A 17,076-nucleotide genomic window follows, 5' to 3' on the forward strand; every position below is an offset into this window, starting at 1 on the left:
TAAGATTTGAGATATGATCCTTGCCCTCAGAGATCACAGGCTAGAGACAGTGTGAAAAAGAGGTAATGAGACCACAGAGAGTTAACTGCAAACTGACTCTTGCCACACAAACTGAAATAAAACTCAACTCCTCATGGGTTCCAGATTCAATGCAGAATGCAAGAAGTTTGATTATTTGGTACTTGAAGGTGATGACAGCTCCCCCAGTTTCTCTCCATAATTCAGAGCTGTTCAACAAAAGGAATTCATCAGTCAGTGACCCTTCAGGGATGATTAAAGATCTCGAAATGTTCAAGAGGAAAGTATAACTTTAGAAGCAGGTATATTTCTGTATTTTGGACATTCTCATTTTGAAAAACTACCTGATGAAAGGAAGGTTTTGGGAGTGGGGATATTTTACTGGAAAGGAATGCTTAAGTATATCCAGAGCACAGTGGTATTTGACTGTTTAGATTCCTTCTGAGAACTACCCAAGTCCTGGGAAGGAAGGAGAACCTTGGAATAGTTGTCTTCCATATGTGAGCTGGTTTGTGTTGCAAAATTGGTAGCTCTTTAGCCAACAGGACAAGGGACAAGGACCTCTATTTTTTGGCTTCAAAATAATATGGCCTAAAATGCTCCAAAACAGGAATTCCTTTCCACAGGTAAAGAACAGTGTCCTGAGGATGAACTTGCAGAGTATCTTCCCTTGCTCATGCTATATCCATGTTTTCTTCCAAATCATTGATTAAAGCCCTGCTTAGCAATTCCTAGCCAGAAAGTGACTGTTCACTGTTTTCTAACTTGTTATTTAACCACTGTCTAATCTTATAGACATTCTGTTAGATATAAGATAATTTATAATATCTTCAGAGATTGTACAAGTGAAGAGCATTCGTCTCAGAGTTTGAGGAGGTCTTCCCTGACACCTGAGAGGGCTTACTAACTCTTAACAGTAACATCTGGACACAGACCAAACTGGAAGCTGGTCAAGAACCTCTGCAGGACTCCAGCATCTAGATTCCCATAAAACAAACAAAAAAAAAAACAACAAACCCGTATGACCTGGCTCTATTGTTGATGTGGGTGGCAATATGGATCTACTTCTGGAGTCATCGAAGAGAAAACCACAAACACACAACCCCTCAGCTAAATGTAATGACTGCAATGACAGACCTCTTCCGGTCAGTGTCAAAGATTCAAAGCCCAGAGCCAAATTATCCCCACTCACAGCAAAGGAGGGAGTCCAGTGTTAATTTAGAATGCCTTTCATTCACTAATGAGGCTGCAGATTACCACTGCAGGTGGAAGATGTTGATAGTTGTCATGGTTCTTGGCTCTCTAATTAAAAGGATCTATTTCAAGTCATATACTGTGTGGTTGATCTGCGCCTAACCTCATTCATCTCCCTCGCCTGTTAATACATGTGAACCTGCACGATATTAACATTTACTTCAGATTTAGTCGCCACCAGTGGGACCTGTTGCTCCATAGCTGTGCGTTAATTATCTATCCAGCACAAGCAGTTTTTCAATATGAAACTGGAAGGGAGAGGGGGGAGGGGAATGAGAGAACAAAGGGAGGAGGGGAGAGGTGGAGGGAGAGAGGGAGACAGGGAAGCAGAAAGACTGCCTTTTATTTCAGATCTATTTTTCTGTGTTCTAACAAGCAGATAACGATGGTTTGGGCTCTGGACATTTTTTTTTTTTAATGTTAGGTTACTGATGTATGGTCTGCAACTGTCCATCCAGCTAAGTGACACTGACATTAAACTTGAGCCAAAGGCGGGCTAAGTGACATGAAAACCCCAGTTAACCAAATTAAAAGCTATGGTAAGTCTTAGAACAAAAGGAAGCAAGTAGATGGAAAATAAATAAATAAATAAATAAATAAACAAACAAAACATTTCGTTTTCTTTTCCTGGACTGACATTCTACTTAATACAAACAGTGAACAGGGTCACTATGCAAACAGTGTATCTGTTCACAATATACCAACTTGGATCTTCTTCTAAAGGAGGTCAGTTGCATGAATTGTTAGGGTCCCTGCTGTCACAACCCACCATCCTCCAAGAATCAGAGGTTCTCTAGCTACACACACACACACACAGGCACACACACGCACACTGAAATAAAATGCCAGACTAAGAAAGATATCACTGTCCCCCCACCAACCATATCCCCTCCCCCCACACTTTTTGGTGGTGGTAGGGAGGTGTTCAAGAGCAAACAATAGCACCGTGCAATTTTGATTTTTAATTTCACAGTTCATGGATCCCATCCATTCATCTGAGGTCCACTACCAGATAAAAAATCCTGCATTATATTTAAAGGCATTGTTTAAGACCAACTACAAAGACAATACATGCTCAGAACAGGCCTACTCTTGGTCAGAATGGCCCAGCTGCCCTCAGCCAGCTCAGGAAATGTGCTATACCAGCCAAAATGGGAGTGAAGGTGATTGCTGACAGGCCCACAATCAGGTCTCAGCCTCCCAGCAGCCATCTTGATCTGTAAAGAGCCTTCAAGAACAGAAAACAGACCTTTTATAAATTGAAACCAGCTTTTGTTCTGGAAAAGCTAAGAAGTGCTGGGTTAAGTTTAATTTAAAAAGATCTTTTAAAAGGTGTATAAATACCCCCAAATTTAATGGTCTATGTTTTGAGGGAACAGAATTTATTGAAATTTAAATGTCAGATATAGCAAGCTTCCTCTGGACACCTGTGTGGGCATCAGCTTTTATCTTCCATTCCAGCATGGCTACTTTTCAAAGGCAGGGAGGATGGTCATATCCGAGAGATGAAAGCAGAGTGAAAGCTCATGGGGCTTCTGAACCTTAATTCCTTGCCATCCTTCATCCCAGCTACTAACTCAAATACAGTTAATGCCACAAAGTACATAAAAAATACAGGGACTGCCGTTTTTTTCATGCAAAGCCTCAGCAGTGGCAGTGTTAACAAGGAAACCAGTGAAGTGCCAGGCCATTACAAATGCCCCATTGAGAAACTGAACTAGTTGCGTCACTTCCACAGGCGTACAATTCTTTCAAACTAGCTGATTATGCCCTCAAATTTTATCGCCTGCTATGTGGAGCTGGCTTATGGCATCCTCCCAATGAAGGACACCTGGAGAAGAGAGTCACAAGTTAGTGCTAGGGAAAGGGGTGGGGGGGAGGGGAGAGCATCAACAGTTACACCAGGTGTTTGCCTCTGTTAACTTCTCTGCAAGCTGTGCCTGGTGCAACGGGTCTGATATATCACTGTTTTGGCTTTTTTTGTGATCCTGGATTTCCCACTATAGACACTGGGTTAGTTGCAAAAAGGGGTTTCAGTCAATTGCCTCATGAGAGATGCTGAAGCCCTCTCATTCCCTATTTTGGAAGAGTCACTCTGGCCTCAACATTCTTGTTCTAACACTCTTAGAGAGTATTCCCTTGGAAAGAAGAACCAACAACTGCAGATGTGTATTAGAAGAGTCTTGGAGGTATGTAAAATGCGGTACTGTCTGATGCCCATATTTCAGTGGACTAGCAAGAACAAGAAAATACCCAGGTTACTCTCTTCTTGCAGACATAGTTCAAGGAATCTGGGCCAGTTCACATCTTAAAGACATTGGACTTAAATTCTATAATGACTTGGAAAACGAACAAAACTGACAGTGTCTTTAATTGAAATCCAACCAAACACAGAGAGCAGGTTTTTAGATCCAGGACAAAAACAAACAAAAAACCCCACAAAAACAAAAAAATACTTAAGACCCAGCTGCTTTTTCCTAAGGAGGATTTCTGCTTCATTTGCCTTCCTCTGACAGGGTCTTAAAAGGAGGGAGGGAGGGAGAATCATGCTATTATTTGGGCCAAAAGAGCATAGATAGATAGGGCTCATTCCCTCCTTCTTTTACCCTTGTCCCCTCCCCCAGTTTTATTCACAAACCTCAAAGCTCCCCATCCTACATGATTGAAGTAATCTTCTGGGCACGCTGTCAAACTGTGCTGTCGTGGTTTGATGCCACAGCTAAGTGCTGACTTGGGCTTCTGAAACCTTCCAGTTATATCCCCCAGTGACCTATTTAGGAGTTGAACATACTTCTCAGAGACAGAGTGCCATGATTTTCCCCTTTGGTCTATTTTTCTCTCAGATGGCCCCTAACCAAAGAATGATCATCCTTAAGGCCTAAATGTGTGTACACAAATGGTAAAATTTGAAGCACATATACAACAAGCATACAAGCTTAATAAAATGGCAGATACTTTCTTACTCTACAGCTTCAATTAACAACTAACTACAGCCTAGTTGGATGTCTGCTATCATAGAATTAGTTGTTAGAATTAAGTTAGAATGGCTAGGTGTCATCTATGTCAGGCAAAACCACAAGGATAACATAAGTGAAATAAAACAAAACTAAAATTATGACAAAACAATGTTAATCAAAAGGTCAAAATCAGTAACAGAGTGCTCCCTACATTTAAGGTACTCTTTCAAAACATGGCAAGCGAGATCAAAAGGGTTCAATAGTCAACCAATGTACAGACTTATGAGAAATTATAGATACACTTAATGGGAGTATAATTTTCAAGATGTATTTTGACCACTGGTGTTTGCTGATCATTGATGATTATTAATAGAAAAAGTTCACTGTAGAATTTCCCTCTAGTGTTTCTAGGACTTCATTAAAATTAAGAATCAGTAGCTGGGCCTCCCTGGTGGTGCAAAGGGTTAAGTCACAGCACTATGAAGTTATAGGCAGCCACCACAGAACCAGTTCAGCAAAACCGAGTTCAATGCCTGGCCAGGGAGCTAACCCACATGGTGCAGAACTCTCCTGTCTCACCCACTGCTCCCCTCAGCAGTGTATTTCAGTCTGCTGTTCTGCTCCCCACTCTGTCTCTGGTGAATCCTCTCACCCTCCCACCCTGTACCTCTGGCCTGTACCCCAATTCTTATATGCATAAATAAACAAATCTTTTAAAAAAAATCAGCAGAAATCTGACAGTTCAGTGCACATGGGTTTAAGCTTCTAGCTCATCACAAGAGAGTTGTTGGAAAGAACAAAGTAGCTCCACATTGCCTGGTTTTGTAATGCAGTTTTATCTAAACTCACTTGAAGCTGTGTGTGTTTCATTAGATTTTCTGGTCTGTTCTCTGCACAAATGCAGAGAGGAGGAAAATAATATTTAATATCCCTCTGAGGGTCACAGCTGGATAAAAGCCTGTAAATGTGCTTGTGCTGCCACAAGCAGGGTTCTACCCTGGAACTCAAGCTAGTAATTCTAAGAGCTTCCCTCCCCACTGCCTGGCCTGGAGGTAAAGTGAAGTCTTTGGGCTATTGTTAAATTCAAACACTGGAGAGCGTCCCCTTGCTCACACAAGCTCATAAAAAACGAACAAACCAACCAACCAACCAACCAACCAACCAACCAACCAACCAACCAACCAACCCGCCAACCCCTCACGCACAGCCCAGAGCAGTGGGAAAGACTGTTACTAGGTTCAGGCATGGAATCCCCATGCCCCCTTCTCTCCTTCCCGCTGTAACTCAATATATCTTCTGTCCTTTCAAGAAAGGGAAACATTTCCTGGGAGATATAACTACATAATTCTTCTAAAAGAGGTAAGGGTGTACATTAAACACGAAAACTATTAACACAGGAAAGCAAACATAATTGGGGGAAAGGATGGTCACTATGTGTTTGTGCTAACAAAGATACTATCCATGTGGAAAAACACATGCATCATTTCTTTTTTTAAAAAATGATTTATTTATTTATTTATGCATACAAGAGCTGGGGTACAGGCCAGAGATGCGGGGGGTGAGAGGATCACCAGAGACAGAGTGGGGAACAGAACAGGCAGACTGACTGAAATACACTGCTGAGGGGAGCAGCGGGCGAGCCCGGAGAGGTCTGCTGCGCCATGTGCATTTATTTCTCTTTGACCCCCAGGGGATCTAACTCTTCTGCAGAGGCTGTGGATTATTCATAGTGAGGTGCTTAACCCCTTGCGCCACCAGGAAGGCTCCCATGCCTCCCATCATTTCTGTTCTCCAGCCAGTGTTTATTTTTGTTCACCTTTCACTTGTAACATCACTAGGTACACTGCAGCAGTCAGCAGAAGAAATGACTTTGGCTTTCAAGTAGTTACTGAGCACTTAGTAGATGACTACGAAACTTGAATGAGCCAAGTTTTCCATAACTTAGTAAATTTCAGCGATCTGCAAGGTGTGCTTAGAATCTGCTGGATATGAATTCAACAACAGTACCATGTGGTAGCCAAGTTTCTTTCGGCTGGTGGGCCAAATCAGTGATTTTTCCTTTATCAGTGTCTATTGTACCGCTCAGTGTCTTTTGCTTCCTACACAAATGTGCTAAAACTTCATCTTTATTCTTATTCTGCTGACCTCTACATTTAGAAATAACCATAGGTTTAAAGAATGAAGATTGTGGTAACTGGGAATAGCAGTCAGAAAAAGCAGTCACCTTTTTATTCTTCTTAACTGCTCCTGAGTCATGGGAAAAGCAATCATCTAGTGTGACCTGTGCATGCGTCCTGGGCATGGTGACAAATCTGCAATACCAAAGTGCCGTTCTGAAATTTGGTCTGGGACTTGCACTGAATACAATGTCCTCCTCTTTCAGGAAACTGGCAGGAGAACAGCTATACTCCTGTCCTGTCTCTTGGGAGGTTAGCATTATGCTGAGGTGCTCTTATAAGTGTCACTCATGGCAATGCAGCTGGCCATGTTGTACTCCCTGGGGACTCTAAGTGAAAGAAGTGCACAGTGGAGGGGTTGGGAAGAAAATATTTTTCTCCCTGCTCTGGTGATTTAAAACTCTGTTACCTTGGGGCCTCCCTGGTGGCGCAGGGGTTGAAGTCTGAGCACTATCAAGCTACCATTAGCCACTGTGGCATGAGTTCGATCCCTGGCCAGGGAGCTAACCCACATGGCACAGCAGACCTCTCTGGTCTCACCTGCTGCTCCTCTCAGCAGTGTATTTCAGTAGATCGACCTGTTCTGCTCCCTACTCTGTTTCTGGTGAGTCCCCTCACCCCCCCCACCTCTGGCCTGCATCCCAGTTCTTGTATGCATAAATAAAAACAAGTCTTTTAAAAAAAAAACCAAAAAACTCTGGCACCTTAAAACAATAATGTACCACTGTGCTATGGATGGACATTGAGGAGATTATGCTAAGTGAAATAAGTTGGAAGGAAAAAGGCAAGTATTCCACTCAAGTGTGGAATATAAAGGGGAAAAAAAGGCAAGCAAACAAATAAAACAAAAATAAAATGCTGACTGACAACAGAACAGTGGTTACCAGGGGGTGGTGGTGGGTGAACTGGGTAAAGGGGCCAAATGATGGTGACAGGACATTTTGTGGGAGGGGTGGTATGGTATATACAGTTGCTCAGGTGAGAAACTGCAACTGAAATCTATGCAGTGTCACTTCAATAGACAAAACAATAATGCATTTTCAGAAGCCTATGCTGCATTAATGTATTAAGTACCATCACAGGGCCTCCCCAGTGGCGCAATGGTTGAACGCTGGGTTGCGAAGCTGCCCGCAGCCTCTGCATCCCAGGTTCGATCCCCGGTCACCGGGTGAGGGTCCCACAAGGCACGCAGACCTCTCCTGCCACCTGCTGCTCCCCTCAGCAGTGTACTTCGTCAGTCTGCCTGCTCTGCTCTCCGCTCTGACTCTGGTGAATTCTCTCACCCTCCCGCGCTTCTGACTGTACTCAGTGCTTGTATAAATAAATAATTTAATTTTAAAAAATTAAATGAAATATATGTATCCGTGACTTTATATTAAAAAAAAAAAAAGTACCATCATAAACCCAACCAGAATCTTCTAACAGAATGGCTTGCTTAACTATATACCCAAGGAATTGTATATTTGCTGGGAGTGGGACAAGAAAGTTCAGAGATGGATTTCAACACTCTTACCCTTAAATCAGAAGCAAAGAATACACAGTTTCAACTATTTTCTAATACCCTTGTCACTTAGAGGAGAAAAGATGCACCCATTTCTATGAAGAAGCAGGACACATGCATTTCTAGGTAGCAAAAATCCTCTTGGGAGCTTCAAAGCAGACTGTTGTTTCTTTTTATGAGCTATATAAAACCTCTAGGCAAATAATCTCTGTACTCTGTCTTCCTACTACTGCTATCTGGGCTTATATAAAGACACACATAAAGAAGCGAGGTCACTGCAGTGTACAACCAACCTTTTTGTTATTGTTAACAGGTTCAAAATGGATCTGCAGCTATTTTTTACTAAGCTGTTATCAAACTGAGGCAATTAAAATCTTCCTTCTTAACGCTGAGACCTCTATGTATAAGTGCCTAGATGCAGAAATTTCCTATTGTTGCTAGTGAGTGCTGAGTGGGCATCCAGTCTAAAGGCAGAAAGTGGGATTCTGAACATTTTCTCTAAGGTAACTTCCAGCCTTAGACATCTTTGCTAGGAAGGGTCCACCCAGAAAAGTTGAAACAGCAACATAACAAATCACATTGCAAAGTTTTCTCCACTGAGATGCACCATCCTGACTGGAACTCATAAAACAGGAACAAACATTAAAATGTGCTTAAGCCAATTAACTTTTACTAGGTGAAACTCAAAAATTAAAAAATAAAAATATAGGGGAAGTGAAAAGATAATCCACAGAAGAAGAAAATGCTTGCAAACCATGTATCTAACAAGGGATTTGTATCTAGAATCTATAAAGAACTCTAACAACTCGAAACAAAAACAAAACCAAATAACCCAATTCAAACTGGACAGAACATTTTTCCAAGAAAATATGCCCACATGGAAACATGTTCAATATCACTAATCATCAGGGAAATGCAAATAAAAACGAGATAATTCTTTGCATCTATAGTATAACTTTAATCAAGAAGACAGATAGGGCCTCCCTGGTGGCGCAAGGGGTTAAGAAGCAACCTATGAAGCTATCAGCAGCCACTACAGCACGAGTTCAATCCCCGGGCAGAGAGCTACCCACATGGTGCAGCAGACCACTCCTGTCTCGCCTGCTGGTGTATTTTCAGTCAATCTGCCTGTTCTGTTCCCTACTCTATCTCTGGTGAATCCTCTCACCTCCCACAACTCTGGCCTGTACCCACCCCAGTTCTTATATGTATAAATAATCTTTAAAAAAAAAAAAAAAAAAAAGACAGATAATACCAAGTGTTTGGTGGAGAAACTGGAATCCTCATACACTGCTGGTGGGAATATAAAATGGCGCAGCCAGTTTGGGACCTAGCCTTGTAGTTCTCTTAAATATAAGTCACCATATGAGCCAGCAATTCCACTCCTAGGCATATACCCTAGCAGAAATGAATGAACAGATATCCACACAAAAGCTTGCACACAATGTATATGACATAATTCACAACAGCAAAAGTGAAAACAGCCCAAACATCCATCAACTGATGAATGGTTAAACAAAATGTTACACAGCCATACATGGAATAGTATTCAGCCATAAAAAGGAATGAAGTATACTGATAAATCTGGCAAGTATCACTTGTGCCTTCATTCAGCTTACTAAGAACCAGTGTTTCATTACACACACAATAGACTGTTGAATCTCTTCAATTCAAATAGGCAAATCATCTTTATGATTTGACTGAAAAGAAAATTCTCTTGGAGACACAGCTGATTAAAAATTTAAAACAGCAACATGAATCCCAATCCAAGATTAACATGAAAGTAGTATCAAGGGGAGTCCATCTAAAAAGTACTTTGAGGGCCTCCCCTGGTCGTGCAGTGTTTTGAGTGCTGGGCTGCGAAGCTGCCCGCAGCCTCTGCAACGCTGGTTCGATCCCCAGCCACTGGGTGAGGGTCCCACATGGCGCGCAGACCTCTCCTGCTGCCCCAGCGCTGCTCCCCTCAGCAGTGTACTTCAGTCCTTCTGCCTGTTCTGCTCCCGGCTCTGGCTCTGGTGAATTCTCTCACCCTCCTGCGCTTCTGACTGTACCCAGTTATCTATTTATTGCATGCATAAATAAATAAATCCTTAAAAAAAAAAAAAAGATACTCTGAGAGCCTTATGGAAAAGCAGGCGAATGATGTGATTATAACTACATCCTACCTTTCACTGAACATGGTAACTATTTTTGGGACAGGCCCCAAATAAAATATTTCCCACAGCAGTACCACTTCTCTTAAGTCACAAGAAAACTATTACCGCCTTTTCCATTTTTAATATTTCTGATGCTTCCTTTCTTAACCAAAGCTATCTGGATTACAAACATTTTATGAGTAAATAAACACACCAAATATTAATCTTCTATTTCTGAAGAAATTCTTTTACCTTTGAACTATAACACTTGTTTCATAAGAATTAGTCTCTGACTCCCACATTAAATTTAAAAGCATGTATGTGAAATTGAGTTTCTGGACCCTTCCTTTTTGAGTGGACCATTTAAAAATAATGCCACGGGCCTCCCCAGTGGCGCAGCAGTTGAGCGCTGGGTTGCGAAGCTGCCCGCGGCCTCACCGGTTCCATCCCCAGCTGCTCCCCGGCCTCCGGAGGAGGGTCCCACATGGCGCGCAGACCTCTCCTGCCGCCCGCTGCTCCCCTCAGCAGTGTACTTCGGTCCTTCTGCCTGCTCTGCTCCCCGCTCTGGCTCTGGTGAATTCTCTCACCCTCCCGCGCTTCTGACTGTACCCAGTGCTTGTATAAACAAACAAACAAATAAATAAATAAATAAAATAAATTTTAAAAAGCATGCCTCTATAAAAAAAATTAAATTAAAAATAAAAACAATGCCACAAACAGATTCTAATGCAACACAGCAAAAATAAACAAACAAAATACACATAAACCCAATTAGGCTTGTTTATTATTGAATCATTTTACTATTGAGGGAGAAAGATGAGGGGATGCACTCTAGTTCTTCAGTTCCAGACTTTGAAACACTTACAATGTCAGAAGTAGTAGATTAGTAAGATAATGTCAAAATAAATCTATTTTAATTCATCACTTGCCTGATACTATTCTAAATACACTAAACAAAATCAGAAAAATGAACTCCCTAAGAGTTTAAACAGCAAAGACTTTCTGCAAGGCAGTTTTCTACTCTATGTGTGAAACCTTTCTTATTATGACTCACTGTAAATTAAATATGCAAAACTCCAAGCTGAGCTTAGTTTTGCCTGTGCACAGAGACCTTTTTACTCTCATTCTTCGAAAACCTCATTCTGGATCTTGCTGCCAACACCAGAGAGAGGAAAGCCGGCCAACAATTCCAAATATAACATGCGGAGGCAAATGCTACAGAAATCTGTCTGACGGGAAGCGACCATGCTGAGGTCTGCTGAGGTAGATGCACTTCTCAATCAGACTGTTTTGGTCCCGCAGTCTGTTTGGAGCAAAATGCCACCAGAAAGCAATCAGAGGAAATCATCAGTTTTTAGTCAGCTTCATTACTAATGCCCTATGGTATTCACCTTATCACAGTATAATCCTATCCATCTTAAACAGAAAGATGGGACAGTGGCACTAGAGTTCCACCAGTTACTGTAATTTTGTTAAGCCAGTTTTTAGGGACCAGTCCTAAATACCAGATTAGTATTTTCAAAAAGCTCAACTTACCGCACCACAATTATGATAAAGGTCAGGTTCACCAGAGAACACTTAAAACCATATCTCTTTCCAGTTCTCCAGCGGTAGGTTTAGTAACACCTACTACCACTTTGAATAATTGATAAACCAGTTAAACTTGGATTAAAATGATTATACTATCTCTTAAATACAAAGATATTAGCTCCTCAAGTTTAACTCTTCAGTGAGGTGATGGTACTGAGCACAGGACAATTCATGACCTCACCCAGAGGATCATGACAGAAAACCCAGAAATAGGGCTCTCAGTCTAATTGGGAAGAGATGGCTGTTCCTCCTATAGAGCACTGGCCCCTGAGAAAAGACAAAGCAATTTAAACAGCTTATTTGACGAGTCATTTCCTCCTGTAGTTTATCTTAGAAAAATCCCCTGTGGTTATGGCTGTGTCACTACACCCAGGAGGTAAAGTTTGCCTTAGAAGAATCACTTCTGGAATATTTTACTGGTCCCTGTTCACTGCGAGACAAGCTGGCAAGGCACACGAGAGACCAAAAAAGGGCTATATCACAGCGCCTTGAATCAAGAGTACTGTAATTATGATTTATAGTTTTTGTAAAACTCCCATTTTCGAGGAAGAAAAGCAATCATTAGTATATGTATTTAAATAATCCAACCTTATTTACAAAGGGAAGCAAGAAAAAATACAGTCACACCTCCTAAACTCACTCTTACATGACACAAGTAAGCAATAATGGGAGAAATGAGTATGAGCACACTTAGGAATAAAACATTTCTGAGATTTTAACTGTTTGACCAAACAACTGGTTGAGGTGGTTCATGAAGTGCTTCACTTGTGCTGGAAAGAGTGTGGAGTAGGAGGCAGGAAAGTGGGATAAGTCTCACTTGAAAGAAGGCTTCCTGCCTTTGTACCAATAGCTAAAATGTTTTGTGATTTATAATAACTCAAGTGAATGGTACATTCAGTACTGACATCTTCAAAGCAGGAACTGGAGATGTGAAACAAGCCCTCCCTCAATTACTAGGGTTTTTAAATCTCTGATTACCAGTTCCCATTCATAGACTAAAAAAAAGTAATCAATGAAATGCAGTCTGGGCAAGTCTGAATCTTACCAACAGCTAAAAGTCCTTTACTTTCTCTTTCCAGCTCAGCAGAAACTATTGTGATAACTTGAAAGAACTCAGACACATCCAGTTAAAAGATTCAGAAGTTAGATTTTAAAGTCTAGAAGCCCAATCTTACACAAAACAGCACATTTTTTCTATGTCTGAAACTTCCAATAAACCGTTTCAACTTTATGAAATAAATGAGGCTAAAGATAACAGAGTTTATAAAATTCTCACACAATATGGGTGAAATGAATGGCTACCATTCTTGGTAACATTAGCTTCTTCCTAGAGGTAAAACATCAACCTACATTTTAAATCCAGAAGTCTACAATTGGGTTCTAGTATACTAGAACAAATACAATAAAAACTGTTAGCAACTGGGAATAACTGGTAAGCAACACAAGATATCCAGATGCAAACTTCTTTGGTGCTCAAGAATAGCACAGGAAACTTGAGCAAAGGTGTTTTCTGCAGTTGAATTACACCTTATAGGAAGCAAAGCCTTAAAAACCACAGACCCTGCTGGCATTAGTCACTTCATAATAAAAATTTTAAAGCAGCAGCAAACCTTCCTCTAGGATAATAATTTTTGTCTCTGCAACATTATAAGGCAAGAGGGGGTGTCCTCCTGGGCAAAAATATCTTTGGAATGGTAATGGGAGCTTCCTACATAACTTCTGACCACATACTTAATTTGCCAGTATCAGTCATCTGTCTAATAAGTGTTCCAAAACCTGCAATTAGTACAAATATATAGTAGGCACTACTCCATAAACCGAGAGAAGGAATGTGAATGGAGCTGTGTAGAGAGTTTAAGGAAAATCTCACCTTTTTTTTTTTTTTTAAACAGGCGGCTATAAATAAGACAATGTCAAAAAACCGGTGGGAACAAACAGGACAGGCCCCTCTCCTTCCCGCTCTCCTGCCCAGTCCAGCCCTTCTCCTTTCACAAATCCCTGCCTCCGTCAACTGTTGCTGAACAACAGAACAAGACCCATCAGAACAAGATGAAACCTGGGTTCCCGATGCAGAAATGGGATTTTTGTGGCGGGTAGAGGTGATTTCTCCAGGTAGAAACTGTGGAGTTTAAACTCTCCTAGGTCGGATTGTTCTGGGTTTTGCTGCTGAGGAGGATCAGGCAGCGGGTGATCAACCCAGGTCCCTCCCTCTCTCTTCAGGCTCTCCCCTCCCCTCGTGTTCAGTGAGGAGGAAAAAAAAAAAAAAAAGCAAAAAAAAAAGCGCACAGCGCTCCAGCTCTCCGCTCCTTAAAAATGCCCTCGCGGAGCCACCTCACACAATCCTGTCCCGGCAGCAAAGAATTTTGCAGCGAAGAGCTCGCCCATCCCAAGCGGATAAGTGAAATCGGCGCCCAAGGGCAATTTTAATTGTCTAACCCTGCCCGATTTCCTAAGAGGCAGCAGCTCCGGCAGGGGAAGGGAGGGAAGCGGCAGCTCCGGGAGGTAACAGGGGGCAAACAGAGACAGAGAAAGGGGACCAAAACGGCGAGATCCCAGTCCCGGGCCTCAAGGAGCTTATGCAGACAGGACTCCAGGGCTATCCTATGGTTTCCCGTGAGACGTTTGCAAATCATATATACAGCCAAAATGGCGCTGAGAATAAAAATATAATTTAAAGGCAGGTCGCCATATTGTAAACAGAGAGGCAAAGAAGATTCGGACGGACTCGAGAGACACCCTCCATGATTTCTTCCACAGCCGAAAGCACCTGGGTGCCCGGTTCCCCGGGTCCGGTCCAGGGCAGTTCGGGGGGCCGAGGACTGCGCGCACCCACCCGAAGAGCCCAGCCCGGCAAGAGCCCGAGGGCCGCGGGCGCGCGGCACAGGGCCCGGAGCTCCTCCCCTTCCTCCCCCGCCACCGCGGGCTGTGCCCGGCCGGCTACGTCCCGTCTCCCCAGCGACTTCCAATCCCAGATGGGGCTCTTTCCATTCCTCCCAACCCCCACCTTTGGGTCCAGATCCATTACTGCTCTTCCCCCATCCCCCCTCCAAACGGCCAGATCTGGACGGGCACCTGGGGGCGGGGAGGCGCTCACCCAGCGGCTGCAGAAAGTCAGCTAGCGGCTGCAAGCGCCCGTTATTTCGGCAGGCAGGGTAGGCCGGGTGAAGGAATGTGCAGAAAGGGTCAGCCAATGGGGCGCCAAAGGGGACCCCAGACTTACCAGCACTGGAGGTGGAAGGCAGCCGGGCAGTGGTCACAGCACAGGAGATCCCCTCCTTCTTTGCAGCTATCGCAGCTGTCGTGGTTGGTGGCCCTGCCGCTTCTCCGGGGCTCCTTCTCAGGCTTCCGACTCCGCTTTTCTGCCTCGTCCGTCTTGGGGGGAGCCAGCAGAGCTTGGATTTGCTGCACACACATACAAACGGAGTGTGTGCACACTCGGAGCTCCCGGGCGGTCCGTCGCCCCCCTCGCGGGGCTTCTCCGTCACCCACCCCTCTCCCCCCTTTTGTCCTTCTTCCTCCCATCCAGGTTGTTCCCAGAACCTTTAAGCCCCCGGAAACACGGGGAGCCCACCCTAATCCCGCTCCTACGGCACAACAACGAGAACAGCTTCTTCCAAATGGGGAGGATCAGGATAGGGGGATGGGAAGGGTGCGCGGTTCCCTTCTCGCCACTTCCTTGTATGGACAGTGGGGGACTCCAAAGCTGGGCTCGGGAGAGGCCTGAAGCCGGTACCCGGACGTGCTGGGGGAAGCACAAAGGGGCCGACAAGAAGGGGGTGGGGAGGCCCGCCGGTGCAAGGAGATGGAGTGGGTTGGTGCCCCGGGAGAGCGAATCGAGGGCGGAGGATAGGTGAAACTGCTGCAAACGTCTTCGGAGGTTGAGCTCAGTCCCCCGAATTGCAAAGATGGGAGAGAGTGTGGGTGAGGAAGAATACCCCCCTCCCCCGGCCTTCTTGCGCTGCGAACTCAGGACCGGCTTTGTGGGGCGGAGGGTGGAGGTTCCCTCCCGGGGCTTGGGGAAGGGGATGAGGAGGGCCACTCTTACCTCCATCAGCCCCCCTGACGTGTCCAAGTCGTACACGATCGTCTTGGTCTCCATTTTCTCCCACATTCATCCACCTCCCGGGCTGGGCGCTCTCTGCTTCGGCCCCCCCAACCCCAGGGGGAGGGGGGTAGTGGGGGAAGGGGGCGCTCCTGACCCCGGTCCCCCTTCTTTTTCCCCAACACGGGTCCCGACTTCCTCGCCCTGGCTCCCCCCCACCCCCCGGCCCCCAGTCCCCGGGACGGCAGCGTCCTCCCCACGGGCCGTGAGGGGGGAGCGGCCCCTCAGTCCCGGCCCGGCGGCTGGCTGCACGGTGAGTCCCGGCTCCGGGGGTCAGGCCTCGGCGGGGCCTAGTCCCACAGGCTAAAGCCGGCGCTGGTGACCGCTGGTCCGGTCGGGAAGGCTGGCGGGTGCTGCCATCCCGGGGTTGGGGGGATCGGAAGGGGGGTGAGAGGTTAGGTGAGGTTGTGGTACGTGAGGTGACTGGGGGGGGAGGGTGATGGGGGGTGGTCCCCGGGCTCCGCCTCTCGCCGCCGCCGCCGTCTGCGTCCCGGCTGCCGCGCACTTGGCGCAAACTTACCGCGAGCGCCCGCAAAGCCACCCGCGCAGGCGCCCCGGGATTGCCGCTCGCCGCGCGCAACCGCAGTGACAGCCGGCGGTGGGGCTCCTGCGCAGGCGCAGTGAGGTGATACCCCCCAGCGCGCAGCCGCGCTGGCATTCGTCTGGCGCTCTGAAGCCCCGCCTTTCTCCCCTGCGCCTGCGTATTGAAACAAAAAGGCTGGACCCGAGGTTTTACGCAGGCGCCTGGGAGAACGCATGAGGGTCATAGCGCAGCCGCAGTAAGAAGGGGACGCTTCATCCATTGGTGTTTGTGTGGAGACCAAGACGATTTGGTTCCCGCGCAGGCGTGTTGAGGGGGGAGATCCCCTCCCGCCCCACAATACAACCGCTTCTTGCGCAGGCGTAGTCTCACTCGCAGGCCCTCACAAGAATGCTTCTCCTTTCGCCATTTTGGTAATGGGATATAGTCTACTATGTCCTTGGCGTCCTCAAGCATGTATACAAAGGAGCAAAATGTGGTGTTTCCTGGAGCTGGTAGGCTGTAGGTGACAGCAGTACTCAGGGATGTTGTATTGAACTGTTTCGTTCCAGTGTCAGGTGTGGCTGGGTCAGGCGGCCATATTAGTAAAGAGGAAAAAAGACATTGCGACGGAAAACGATGCTTTTGGTGGCTGACTGGATGGCTGCCGTTCCTACTTGCTTACCATTCCCAAGTTAATTTTGGCCTGAGCATCCCTGCCTTGCGTAGTGATGGCGGCATGGAGAGTTCCGCCTGCTTGTCACTACACTCTCTTGTTCCCGAGAATTGCTCCTCAAGTGGTAGCCAAAAGCGAAGTTTGTA

At 45.3% G+C, this 17,076-nt stretch overlaps 1 protein-coding gene across 1 annotated transcript in view; it reads right to left on the minus strand.

Moving 5' to 3' along the window:
- PHF12 (PHD finger protein 12) overlaps positions 1-16,306 on the minus strand; it is a 41,904-nt gene extending 25,598 nt beyond the window's left edge. The window contains exons 1-2 of the mRNA XM_037495320.1: positions 15,678-16,306; positions 14,853-15,034 (exon numbers count right to left, since the gene is read on the minus strand). Of these exons, the coding sequence (XP_037351217.1) occupies positions 14,853-15,034; positions 15,678-15,743 (248 nt within the window). The 5' untranslated portion in view covers positions 15,744-16,306. The remainder of the gene's footprint in view (positions 1-14,852; positions 15,035-15,677) is intronic.
- Between the last annotated feature and the right edge of the window lie 770 nt (positions 16,307-17,076).

This window comes from Talpa occidentalis, unplaced genomic scaffold (assembly GCF_014898055.3).
Source record: "Talpa occidentalis isolate TD23 unplaced genomic scaffold, MPIMG_talOcc4v2.1 talOcc4.7, whole genome shotgun sequence".
NCBI lineage: Eukaryota > Metazoa > Chordata > Mammalia > Eulipotyphla > Talpidae > Talpa > Talpa occidentalis.